The sequence below is a fragment of the Bos javanicus genome, chromosome 10, assembly GCF_032452875.1.
Source record: "Bos javanicus breed banteng chromosome 10, ARS-OSU_banteng_1.0, whole genome shotgun sequence".
Lineage (NCBI taxonomy): Eukaryota > Metazoa > Chordata > Mammalia > Artiodactyla > Bovidae > Bos > Bos javanicus.
The window spans coordinates 37201304-37214292 of record NC_083877.1 but is presented as its reverse complement, the minus strand read 5'-3'; the positions used below and the strand labels follow the sequence as shown (position 1 = coordinate 37214292).

At 48.3% G+C, this 12989-nt stretch overlaps 1 protein-coding gene across 1 annotated transcript in view; it reads left to right on the top strand.

Moving 5' to 3' along the window:
* The window catches only part of VPS39 (VPS39 subunit of HOPS complex), a 47107-nt gene extending 34644 nt beyond the window's left edge, over positions 1-12463 (top strand). The window contains exons 12-25 of the mRNA XM_061430888.1: positions 53-195; positions 2669-2812; positions 3277-3418; positions 4086-4172; positions 4502-4575; positions 4897-4995; positions 5583-5700; positions 6210-6338; positions 6952-7054; positions 7262-7307; positions 8408-8557; positions 8724-8858; positions 9112-9203; positions 10418-12463. Coding sequence (XP_061286872.1) covers positions 53-195; positions 2669-2812; positions 3277-3418; positions 4086-4172; positions 4502-4575; positions 4897-4995; positions 5583-5700; positions 6210-6338; positions 6952-7054; positions 7262-7307; positions 8408-8557; positions 8724-8858; positions 9112-9203; positions 10418-10493 — 1538 coding nt within the window. The 3' untranslated portion in view covers positions 10494-12463. The remainder of the gene's footprint in view (positions 1-52; positions 196-2668; positions 2813-3276; positions 3419-4085; positions 4173-4501; positions 4576-4896; positions 4996-5582; positions 5701-6209; positions 6339-6951; positions 7055-7261; positions 7308-8407; positions 8558-8723; positions 8859-9111; positions 9204-10417) is intronic.
* Positions 12464-12989: the final 526 nt, after the last annotated feature.

Here is a 12989-nt window from a genome sequence, read left to right as displayed (position 1 = left end):
TCTCTAAATTGCTGTGCTTCTATCTGGGGAATCATGTTCACCTTCCATGTAGATCCTACCCATGTGATGGGCCTGTACCCAGACCTGCTGCCCACAGACTACAGGAAGCAGCTGCAGTATCCTAACCCACTGCCTGTGCTGTCTGGGGCTGAGCTGGAGAAGGCTCACTTAGCTCTAATTGACTACCTGACACAGGTAGGTGTGATCCCAAAGCATATGGAAGAGTTCACCTGGGAGTTTCAGTACCTGCTTCTCTATGGCAGGGAAGGGGGAGGCTTCTTTAACGCCACAGATGTTCCAGAAGTGAACACTGTAGAAGTCTGAGGGGGGTGCATTTTTTCTGTTTCACCTCCTTGCTTAACTGTAGAATGCACATTTTGCTAAGTCACTTAAGTCTTTGCAGCCCCAAGGACTGTAGCCTGCCAGGCTCCTCTGTCCATGGAATTCTCCAGGCAAGAATACTGGACTGGGTTGCCATTTCTTCCTCCACAGATCTTTCCAGCCCAGGGATTGAACCCGTGTCTCTTAGGTCTCCTGTATTGGCTGTTGGGTTATAACAATAGATTAGAGCTCTTTTTTGCCAAATCCTAGTACCAGGAAGCATACTCAGTTCCTGGTAGATTCACACTAAGCTCTTATAGGAACTAAAAAGAGAAAAGTTTAATTGATTAAAAAGAATAAGCGTTTTAAAGAAACTTTGGGGGAAAAGTTATATTTTAGGGAAAAAAATACCTGCTCTATGCAGAAAACTTGGGAAACACAGAAAAGTATAAAATAAAAATAAAAAATCGCTTATTGCTCTACCACCCAGAGAAAAGTAATTAACATTTTAGTGTTGTCCTTCTAGAGTTTAATATGTACTTGTGAATAATTTTTGTTTATTTATTTATCCGATTTTTTAAATTGCAAATGGATATCAAGATATATACTGTTTTATAGCTTACTTTTAAAGCATTTAGCCATATATTAGGAAAGTCCTTCCATGTCATTAAGTATTCTTCTATAACATGTTTTTTTAGAGGGAGTACTTAGACTTAAATTATTTTCACTTTACTGTTACAGGCAGATAAGTGAAATTTTCAGATCAGCACTAAAACTAATATCTCCATTGAAGTCTCTGAACCCTAAATTTCTGTGCTTAAGGCTGTTATTTCTTTCCTATGCACCCATTCAGAGTCAGTTGTTATTCAGTCTCTAAGTCATGTCCTACTCTTTGCAACCGTGTGGACTGCAGCATGCCAGGCTTCCTTGTCCTTCACTATCTCCTGGAGTTTGCTCAAATTCATGTCCACTGAGTTGGTGATGCTATCTAACCATGTCATCCTTTCTGACTCAGAGTCAGAGAACTTATTAAAATTTTTTCCCATAAGTGTTCTGCAGACTTGTAAGGGGTGTCCTGGAGGGGCATAAGTATTGCTAGGAAAACTGTAAGCCAGCTACCCACTACCTGCTTCTGGGTCAGTGGGTGTCCCACAGGTCCACTCAGGCATCTGTCATCTTGGCACTTGCTTGACATTGGGCTCCATGGTTGGCTGGCAGCCTGCAAAGAGCACACCAGCTTGCCTCTCTCTGCACACTGCACAGTCCATGAACCAAGTGAAAAAGGTTCCTGGGGCAGAAAGTGTCCCAAGCATGTAGCATCACAGAAGACCCTCTATTTCCAATATCTTAGCTTTAGGACCCCAAGCACAGTCTTCCCCGACCTTCTCCACTGAGTTTGGAATGTGTGGAGGTAATTGACATCAGCCTTGTGCCAGAGAGATGGTAGAATAAATAAGACCATGGGCATTCCAGACACAAAATAGTACAAATTGAATGATTCCATTATATGCAGTTCTAGAAAGCATGCATTCTCAGTCGCTAAGTCAGTCTGACTCTTTGCCATCCCATGGACTGTAGCTCACCAGGTTCCTCTGCTCATGGGATTTTCCAGGCAAGAATACTGGAGTGAGCCCTCCTCCAAGGGATCTTCCCAACTCAGGGATCAAACCTGTGTCTCCTGCATTGGCAGGTGGATTCTCTACCACTGAGCCACCTGGAAAGCCCATTTGAAGTTCTAAAATAGAGAAAGAGTAATCATTAGTGATAGAAATCAGATCAGTTATATAGGGAGTGGGTGAGATTCTTTGGGAGGAGCACAAGGGAACTTTAAAGGGTAGTAGAAATGTTTTGTTCCTTGATTGGGGTGGTGGCTACATGCATGTATATATCTGTCAAAGTGCATCTGATAGTATACTTTTCAGGGGTACATTTTATTGTATATAACTCATACCTCAATAAAGTTGATTAAAAAAAAATAAAAACAAGCCCTTTGGAATCCGACCCTAATTTGAAGTCAGCCTCTGTTACTAATGAGGTAGCTAACATCTGTGCCTTGGGTTCTTCGCTTATAAAATGGGGCTAATAATACCTGTATTTGTTTTAGATTTAAAATAGGATAAATCTATAAACTGCATGACACAGCGCCTGGTGTGTAGTAAATAGTAGATCATTGTTACTGTATCTGGTGATTTGGTAGGCATCTTATTTTTGATCCCTGATAAATGCCAATGTGGGATCAGGGTGGATAGGTGTGATCTGATTTGAAGGTATTTTGAAGTGCCTGATAGCTCAGATGATAAAGGAAGTTTTAAGCCTGGCCTTGACCCTGCATTTTTGCCCTTGGCAGAAACGCAGCCAATTGGTAAAGAAGCTGAATGACTCTGATCACCAGTCTAGCACCTCCCCTCTCATGGAAGGGACTCCTACCATCAAATCCAAGAAAAAGCTGCTGCAGATCATTGACACCACCCTGCTCAAGTGCTACCTTCATGTGAGTTTTCCCAGCACTCGGCTCCCTGCCGTCCTCTCTCTTCCCTAGCCCGGGGTCCCTGCCACTAGTAAGAGTGAAGTATTTGCTCTTAGGAACCACCTACTCTTGACCTGAGCTTCTTAGAATTGAGGGGTTAAGACGAGATGTTGACCCAGAATCTTAGAGTGGGCTGGTCTTCTCTGCCAAGACTGGGGTTGGTGCTACAAGGTGAATAGGGACAGTGCCCCAAAGAAAATTTCCCCTTTCTTTCCCCTCTTCCCCCTCCCCCACCCCCACACTCTTACAAAATGTTGTGTGAAAGAGCATAAAGGCTATGAAAGCTCCTACCTGTAGTCCTGGAAAGGTTGTTTGCTCTCTCTTGCTTGTGGAGCATGCCTGGTGTTTCAGCCTGAAGCAGGCCTGGGCTGAGGGAGGAAGGGCCTCCCCAGGAAGTAGTTCCTGCTGAAGTCCTGCCTCTCCTGCAGACGAACGTGGCCCTGGTGGCCCCCTTGCTGCGTCTGGAGAACAATCACTGCCACATCGAAGAGAGTGAGCACGTGCTGAAGAAGGCTCACAAGTACAGCGAGCTGATCATCCTGTACGAGAAGAAGGGGCTCCACGAGAAAGGTGACCGGGGCAGGGGTCATCCGTGATTAGAGGGTCTCTTGTATTTTGTCTGGGGGAAGCCTACTGAGGTGTTTGTTGTGGAATCACGTCTGGCTGCTCACCGCTTGAAAAATCAATACACGAGAGAGAGGCAAATGTTACAAAGGAAAGTTGCTTTTAATGAGAATGCTGGCAATCTGGGGAGATGGTGGAGTGCCCCAAAAACCACATGTGAAGATTTTCAAAGCTCAGCCATGAAAGCTTTTAAAAGGAAAAAGGGATGTAATCGGTTACTCATTGGGATAGGGAGTCAGAGTCCCCCCATCCCCTACTGTGTGTGGGCTTGTCGACTTCTTGTGATTTTTCTTTAGCTACCATCTTGTTCACAGGGTTACTGAAGGGGAAGCTAGGGAGGAGATCTGGTCATCTGTTTTTACTTAGTCTTCATTTCTACTTCTTTGAAAGAAACAAGTTAGGCAAAGTACTTTGTGATCACAAGATTTGAAAGGTGGGCGAGGGCTGGAGATAAGTAAGCGTATAGGTGCCTGGTTTAACATTAGTGACAAGACAAAGGGGCCTGCTGCAAAGACCTCTTTCCCGCTGAAAACTGTGTACAGTGTGATGACTCTCCAAGGAGATATACCTTCTGGAAGGGGCTCATGACCTTATTCTTGGGCTTCATGGCCAGCTCTGCAGGTGCTGGTGGACCAGTCCAAAAAAGCAAATTCCCCTCTGAAAGGCCATGAGCGGACAGTGCAGTACCTGCAACATCTGGGTGAGTCCAGCTCGTGGAAGGGGCAAGGGGAGGGGATTGTGTTCAAGTGAACCTGACCTCTCTCCCTTCCTGATTCTGGCTGGTCAGTCCCCTCCCTTCCTTGTGTTCACCCAGCTGGGTTCCTCCTGGGGTGAAAGTACCCCCAGTGGTGGAACCACAACAGCTCCTTGGTGTGTAGCCAGTTTGGTAGGTCCAAGCATCTCTGAGTGACTGGACAGAGCTAACTTCACTGGATGATAAATCCTGGGCAACCTGGGTACCTGCCTTCCTGGTCCTGTGGGCAGAGTGGGTAGACTTTACCTGCTGACAAGTCTTCCTTTTCCCTCTAGGCACAGAAAATCTGCATTTAATTTTTTCCTACTCGGTGTGGGTGCTGAGAGACTTTCCAGAGGATGGTCTGAAGGTAGATCACGGAGCCCCTTGGATTTATTGGGTACCACGGTTGGTTCTGACTGTATTTTAGACAGTTGTGGGTGGAGGGCTAGGAAGGGTTTGTGCAATTCTCTGGTGTTTCCAAGACTGGAACACATGGGACAGCAGTGGAGTGCAGTAGAAAGAGCCTGGTGCGGACGCCAGGAGACCTAGTCTGCCCCACACCGACTGGCCACAGGTGCTCTTCCCGCCTCATTGTCTGTCCATGTGACCCTACGCTTGTGTGCATGTATGTTTGGAAGGATTGCCATCAGGTGGTTCTGCTGCTGGAACTCAGGTTTTATTCCAACAGATATTTACTGAGGACCTCCCAGAGGTGGAGTCTCTGCCACGAGACCGAGTGCTGGGCTTCTTAGTGGAGAATTTTAAGGGTCTGGCTATTCCGTATCTGGTAAGATATTTTTTGATCTGAACTAAAAAGTTTCAATCAAACCCAGGATCTATGACTATAAGAGACAGTAATTAGCCAGTTCAGATTAGGGTTTGTGTCCCTTGGGGATTGGAAGGACTGTAAAGAAGAGGGTTCTTTTAGTCTCCTCTGAAGACAGCCCAGTAGACCAAGCTGGAGATGGCACTTTTTGATGCTACCTTCTAAACCTAGGTGACGTACAGAGAGATAAAAGAGGAGAGAACATGTTGGAGAAAAACATACCAGAGCCACATTTGTACAGCCAGACTTGACTGTGACCACAGGATGACCAAATCAGTCCTAAGTACCAAAATGTAAATATTTAACCTTAATTACATGGGCTGATTTGGATGATTATGAGACAGAATTAATAAAGGAGCTTAGATTGGAAATTGAGATGCTAATTCGTGATATTGCTGGGTTGTAGAACTGTCCCATGGTAATCTTAATTAGGGGACAGTCTGGATGGGACCTTTTGGGCCTTAAAGATGTGAGGGTGCCTGGGCGAATGGGCTGGGCCGCGCCATGCCACAGCATGGAGGGCACCAGGCAGACCATTCTCGCCCCAGGAACATGTCATCCACGTTTGGGAGGAGACTGGCTCTCGGTTCCACAACTGCCTGATCCAGTTGTACTGTGAGAAGGTGCAAGGTCTGATGAAGGAGTATCTCCTGTCCTTCCCTGCAGGTACCAGTTTTCAGCATGCGGGGTGGCCCCAGGCCTTAGAGGTGAGCTGGGACCCGAGGGGGCCATGGGTGGGGTAGAGAAGCAGACTTTCTCTGCAGGCCCAGGTGGGCAGGAAGAGCCTCAGAGGCACCAAGGCAGCTAAGTGACCCCACAGGTGAGACTTGGGGGCTGGTGTCTGGATCTGGGCATCTCTGAGCCTCCCTGGGCATCACCTATGGAGGAGGGGGAGTAGATCTGTATCCAGAGTGACAGCTGTGCTGATAAGGAACAGATTTGTCTATCAGAATGCTTCTCTAAGCAGCTTGGTGGGTTTTTTTTTTCTCAAGCTGATGTTTTGGGGCCATACAGAGACCATAAACTAAGAGAAGGCCAACTGGAAAGCATCACGGAGGCTCTTTCTAATCATGGTGGTGACATCACTGAACCCCATCCCCTTCGTTTTTTCTTGATGACACCACACATTGCTGCCCAACAGCATCCTTTCATGTTGAGCATGGTTTCTTTTAAAGGCAAAGCTCCAGTCCCTGCTGGTGAGGAGGAAGGAGAGCTGGGAGAATACCGACGGAAGCTCCTTATGTTCCTGGAAATTTCCAGCTACTATGACCCAGGCCGGCTCATCTGTGATTTTCCTTTTGATGGTGGGTATCTTTAGCCACTTTAGCAAAAGATAATGCAAAATGGATCCTTCCCTTATACCAGTTCCCCAACCCTCCCAAAAGTTGGGCCTGGGAAAAACCATGTGTTTCAGGCCTGTGCTCCTATTCTGTCCTCTCTGAAGACTCACTTTTGAACCATGATTATGAGAAGTCTCTTTTGGGTGTGAACCACATGCTAATTGTTAGCCAGGTTGAAACCTATTCGTTGCTTCAGTACATGTTCTTGGCCAAGTTCCTTGTTTAGCAATTTCTGTAATCTGGAATAATTTGTCTGAAAAAGACACATCTGCCTGATGTATAAGCTCCATGAGAGCAGAGACCAGGTGTCTGCTTCCCTTAGCTGAAGCGCCTGGCACATTGTGGGTGCTTATTATGCATTTAGCTGATCATCAAGTATTGTTCTCCCATTTATAAATGATCACAGGAAAAGATGAGATAAAGTACCACCTAAAATAGTCCTCTTCCTCCTCACTTTTAAAAATTTTAGTAATTTTCTCCTTGAAAAGAATCCCTGTCATTCCTCTAATAGCTTAGCCCCTGGCCTTGGGCTTGCCTGGTCATAGTGATGGTTTCTTCCACTCTTTTCCCCCCACAGGCCTCTTGGAAGAACGTGCCCTCCTGCTGGGACGCATGGGGAAACATGAACAAGCTCTCTTCATCTACGTCCACGTCCTGAAAGACACGAGGATGGCTGAAGAGTACGTTGACCCTGCCGTCCCACCTCCCAGGGGTATAAAAGAGGCGCTGCAGAGAGATGAGAGGCTGAGAAAGCCGCCCCTACACTTGCAGCTGAAGCGAGGTCACCTCGTGTGCTGGCCCCCGATTGTGCTGTCATTAGGCTGCTCACTCAGGCAGCATCCATGCCCTCTACACGTGAGCTTGTCTGATCACTCTCTCCCTTACAGGTACTGCCACAAGCATTATGACCAAAACAAAGATGGCAACAAAGATGTAAGTAGTCGGCCCCAGGGCGCACACGGGCATTGCACTGCCCCTCTTAGCATAGCCAGCGCCCTCTGGTTTGGGCCACAGGTGCACTGGCAGGAATTGCTGACATAAGACAGGGCATGGGTTAGGGCCCTGATGGATTTTGCGCACACGTGCTGAGAGAGCGGCAAGGTGACCGCAGTCTTGGTTTGCTCGGGGTGGTTCTGGCTTGGTCTGTTGTCATCCGTGTGATTATTTGTAGTGCCCCTGCCACTTTACTCTTAAAACAGTCTCAACTTGTACAATAAATTTCCTGGCCAGCCTGTTGAGAAGGAACATCTGATGGTTCTTACAGTGTGCCCATGTGTGCTCTGCATAAATTCCGTGTGGACCTGTCAACGTGTAGAGAGATTTTTGATGGCCATTGTTTGGCAGTGGTTGGGGGGGTGGGGTTTGCTACCCGAATCTAGGAGGTAGAGGCCAGAGTTGCTGCCTATCGATGTACAGCACAGCCCAGAATGTTGAGAAACACTAGTGTGGGTCCAGTAGGAGATGCAGCATCTCATCTCGGGCTCATCTGCATCGGCTTATACATGGCAAGGTCTCAGCCTTCAAAGCCAAAGGAAATGAGGGGTCTCTTGGAGTCATTTTGTTAGCAGTATAATGCTAAACAATACAAGGCATTTGATATTTTTTTTCTCTCAGAAAGAACACGATCTTTAACTTTTAAAATATTTTATTTCTCTTTATTTGACTGCACCGGGTCTTAGTTGTTGCACTTGGGATCTTTGATCTTCACTGCAGCATGCAGGATCTTTTGTTGTGGCTTATGAACTCTTAGTTGCAGCATGTGTGACCTAGTTCCCTGACCAGGGATCAAACTTGGGCCCTCTGCATTGGGAGTTTGGCGTCTTAGCCACTGGACCGCCCAGGAGGTCCCACACAGTCTTTAATTTTTGACATCTTCAGTCAACGGACTTTACAAAATTTATTAAAAGGTGAAAAATGCTGCGTTTTAAAGTTCCTCCAGACCAGCCCTCTTGCCTTTAGGTGTGGTCACGCTGAGGGTTTGGGGAGGGTTGCTGCCGGCCTGATGCGTGCATGGCTTGTTGTGTATGAGACAGGTGTATCTGTCCCTGCTCCGGATGTACCTGTCGCCCCCCAGCGTGCACTGCCTGGGGCCGATCAAGCTGGAACTGCTGGAGCCACAAGCCAACCTCCAGGCCGCCCTGCAGGTCCTAGAGCTGCACCACAGCAAGCTGGACACCACCAAGGTCAGCAGCTCTCCTCGCAGAGATGGAGGGCGCATGTGGGGAGCATGGAACCACAGGAGGGGCTGGCAGGAGGGACGGGGGTTTGAGGGCTCCGCGATGTCAGGCATTTTCTCAGTCTCACTCCTGTCCCACCTCTCCCTGTTCCCGTCTCTCTTCCCGTCCCCAGGCCATCAACCTGCTGCCCGCGAACACTCAGATTAACGACATACGCATCTTTCTGGAAAAGGTCTTAGAAGAGAATGCACAGAAGAAACGGTTCAACCAAGTGCTCAAGAACCTTCTCCATGCAGAGTTCCTGAGGGTATGAGCCTTCCAGATGCGAGTGAAGGCTTGTACTTTTCAGTGTGAGGCCATTACCACGTCCCCTGAGACAGAGGCAGAGCTTGGTGCTTTTTAACTCTGTGGCTCAAACTGATCGGTAACCAGCTGGGCACGTAGCTATGGGTGTTTCAGTTAGGGAGCCCCTGTGGGCTGGGAGGTGAGGCAGTGCCGGCCCCTCCTCCTGTCCTGCCTGCCAGACAGTGGGACCTCCCCCCCAATCTCTCTGCTCCCAGGTCCAGGAAGAGCGCATCCTGCACCAGCAGGTGAAGTGCATCATCACAGAGGAGAAGGTGTGCATGGTGTGTAAGAAGAAGATTGGGAACAGGTGAGCCTCACCCATAGCTTGCTCAGGGTAGATTTCAGCCCCTTAACCCCAGAGGAGAGAGCAGCTGAGGGCTATCTGGGCCGCTTTTAGTACTTGAGCCTCCAGAGGGCAGGCCATGTTTTCTGGTGTGTCTGTGGGGTGGGGTGCTTTGAGAATTTAAAGGCCTGAAATGTGTAGCATGGGGCTCTTGACTTCTTGCTCATAAAGCCCTTTCCCTCTGGCTGCTTAACAGTGACATGTACCACGGGGTGTGTGAGAGCTGTATGTGGCCAGGAGGTCCTTATCTTTTAAGGATACACCTCTGAAAGAAGAAAAAGGTCTTTCAACCTGCTGCCTCATGACCTGAGTAAAATCCTAAAGCAGCATCATTCTGTTTTAAGGCATATACTCTAGTTAGTGCCCCTTCCTCCAAGGAAGAGTGATTTGTCCTTTTACTTCTATGGCTGGAAGAATGCTTCCCTTCAGAAAGACCCACTGCCCATTGTTAGAGTTAGCCCAAAATTTGTTCTGAAGGGCAGTTGGCGCTCAGTAAACTGCTGCTGAGCCAGGCTGGTGCGTTGCCCTGTCTGGCTGTGTATTACACACTGATGGCAGTAGGAGATATCCCCTGCTACTAGAGTGTCATGCCAAGTGGAGGAAGTCAGAAAGAGAAAGCCAAGTGCCACTTAAACGTGGAATCGAAAATCTGGCACAAATGAACTTACCTACAAGACAGAAATAGACCCACAGACACAGAGATCAGGCTTGTGGCCACCAGAGGGCGGTGGGGGGGGAGTGAGATGGACTAGAGTTTAGGGTTGGTAAATGCAAACTATTATATTCAGGATGGATAAACAAGGTCCTCGCGTATGGCACAGTGAGCTATATGCAGTTTCCTGGCATAAACCATAATGGAAAAGAATATAAAAGAAGAAGGTGTATATGTGCATAGCTCAGTCACTTTGCTATACAGCAGAGATGGGTACATTATAAATTAACTATATTTCAGTAAATTATTTTTTAATTTAATAAATTAAAAAAAAAAATCCCCATGCAATTGAATGGTGTGGACCTCATCCTCTGTTTGGATATGTGACCAAGATGGTGGCCACACTGCTCTTTATGGTTAGAGTAGGTAGCTTCTGGGGTGGCTCCTGGTAAGGTGCCTTTTCCAGTAAGAACTTGTATTCTCTTAGAGGCAGCCCTCACTCCCAGGTCATTTTCCTTCCCTGCAGCGCATTTGCAAGATACCCCAATGGGGTGGTCGTGCATTACTTCTGCTCCAAAGAGGTCAACCCGGCTGACACCTGAGCCCAGCAGGCCGAGGACTGAGCATCGGACAGCTCGGCTACCCCAGAGGGGAGAGCCCCGGCCTTGGGAATCGGGACTGCTGCCACCGCTGGGAGTCTCCCTGTTTGGACACTGGCTACCTTGAGCCCTGGAACATTTCTGAATTATTCAGACTTGTGTTCTGATGTTGCCAGATTTTTGATAGAAAAAGAAATTAGTTACACCTTTTATACCATTATGTTGCAGGCAATTTCAGAGAATTGGATACCTGCTTTGGACAGGAAGAGATGGGAAAGGCACCATCCTGCGTTTGCATTCCAGTCACCCAAATATGGAAACTGTCAAGTGTCTGTAACCCTCCTGGGGGTTGTTTATTCAGTTTTCTGTTAGGATGTGCATAGGACTTCACAGGAGCCTTCAGCTTGGCTGCCTGGAGTCCCTTGAGCAGAGAAGCCCCAGAGCCCCTCCGACTGCAGAGGCCGGATGGGTCCGCCCTCTAGGTAACGCTGGTCACTTTGTAGTTGCTGACCCTGCATCCCCTCACCAGTGTCCTCCATCAGCTCTTGATTTTTCAGTCTCCTTCTCTTTCTATTTATTTTCTTCCTTTATCTCTCCCCTCACTGCTCCACCCAGGCTTTCTCTCCCATTCTCCTGATACCAGGAATTTTGAACAAGGTAAAATGAGAAGCAAGAGGAATTCCTGATTTCTAGGAATACATTGATAACTGACTGTCACATGTGTTGTAAATAGAACCTCCTTGGACTGTACACTCCATGCCCAGAAGCTTAGAAGAGCATCGCTCTCAGGGCAGAGTATGACAGTAGCTTTCAGGGTGGGCTGCCCTGGGTATCTGCCTCTTGGCAGATGTCTGCAGAAGCTCCTGCTCCAGGTTCATCCTCCAGCCCCCCCAGGGCAGGTTGGTTTAGGCTTGCTGAGCAGAGTGCTTCGTGCTTTGTGCGCCTTTCTCTTTCCAGCCCATGTCATCCACCCACTTTGGCCTGACCATTGTTCTTCAGCTTTGTTTTGCAAGGGTTGGAGGATTGCGCTGGGACATGGATGGTAGGGGGATCCCTGCTGCACACAGGAAACGATCAGATCAGAAACTGACAATGATAACGTTGGGTGTGCTTGTAGGGGGCTTGGGGAGAGCCGAGAATGCTGCTGGAGCGCAGGAGCTCCTGACAAAACTCACCGCCAAACTTGGGGGAGCCCTTGTTCAGGGGAGACCCCGCCTCCCGTAGGGCCCCAGAGCCCACGGGCGGAGTCCCCAGCACTGCAGGCTGAAGACGCACAGGGAGCGCACCCTGTCCTGTCCTCGCTGGGGGCCTAGACACTCACCATTACCCCAGAGTCCAACAGTTTTGAGGGTAGGTGACAGTGCCCGATACTGACACTGCTCTGGTGGCCTGTCCTTGATACGCTGAGATCCTTTTTAAACCATAGCATCGTGCTGTTTGGGGCCTGTGTTGTAGCCTGACTTGCTGGTGGTGTAGACGAGGCTCCTTACAGGCCCACCCTCCATGGAGGGTCTGAAGGGACAAGAGTAAGAGCCATCAACGTTGTTCACAGAGATGGGGGACCCTGCTCAGGTTTGGGAGGCCAAACAGCACATGACAAGATCCACATCCCACTGGCCATGCCCCTGCTAAGAAGCAGGGCCGCCCTGGGCCCTATTTGCACCAGTTCTGAGCACCAGGCTGAGTTTCCTCTGGAGCAGCAGCTGAAACTGGCCCCAGCCCACACGCCCTGCCTTCCTGGCCTCCGTGTGCACCTTCCATTCCCACCACCTGTGCGGCACACGTGTTTGAAGCAATAGAATAAAAAACGTGTTTCCTTCCCTGCTGGAGTATATAAACAACCCAGTTTTCCCGAACTCCATTCTCCTGCCCTAGACACTCGGCCTTCCACGGAGGTGTGGCGAAGGCTGGAGATAAACGCACTACAGTGAGGACTGGCAGAGCTCTCATAATAAACATCATTAAGTAAGAAACCAAGCCTGTCTGGGTCTCTTCTCCCCCAACCCCTTTCCTGTGGGATTTGATGAAAATAACAATGAAATGCCAACTTAACAATCAAAATCTTGGTGGTCCATTAGTTTAAAACCCGCCTGACAATGCAGGGAACACAGGTTTGATCTTTGGTCCAGGAAGATCCCACATGCTGTGGAGTATGAAATAGCCCATGTGCCGAAACTGCTTAGCTCACACGCTGCAACTACTGAAGCCTGAGCGTCGGAAGAGAAGCCCACACACCACAACTAGAGTAGCAGTGAAGACCCAGTGCAGCCGTGAATAAATAATTTTTTTAATTAAGAAACTATAGCTTAAAAAATTATTTTAAAAAGAATTGGAAAGACTAATCCGATTAGTGACTAAGGAAAAAAAATCAGTGTAACACTGTCTTGATCTGTGTTGTCCAGTTCAGCTAGTGTGTAGCTGCTGCATTGACAGCATGCATGGAGAACTGCTGCTGCTGCTGAGTCGCTTCAGTCGTGTCCGACTCTGCGACCCCATTAG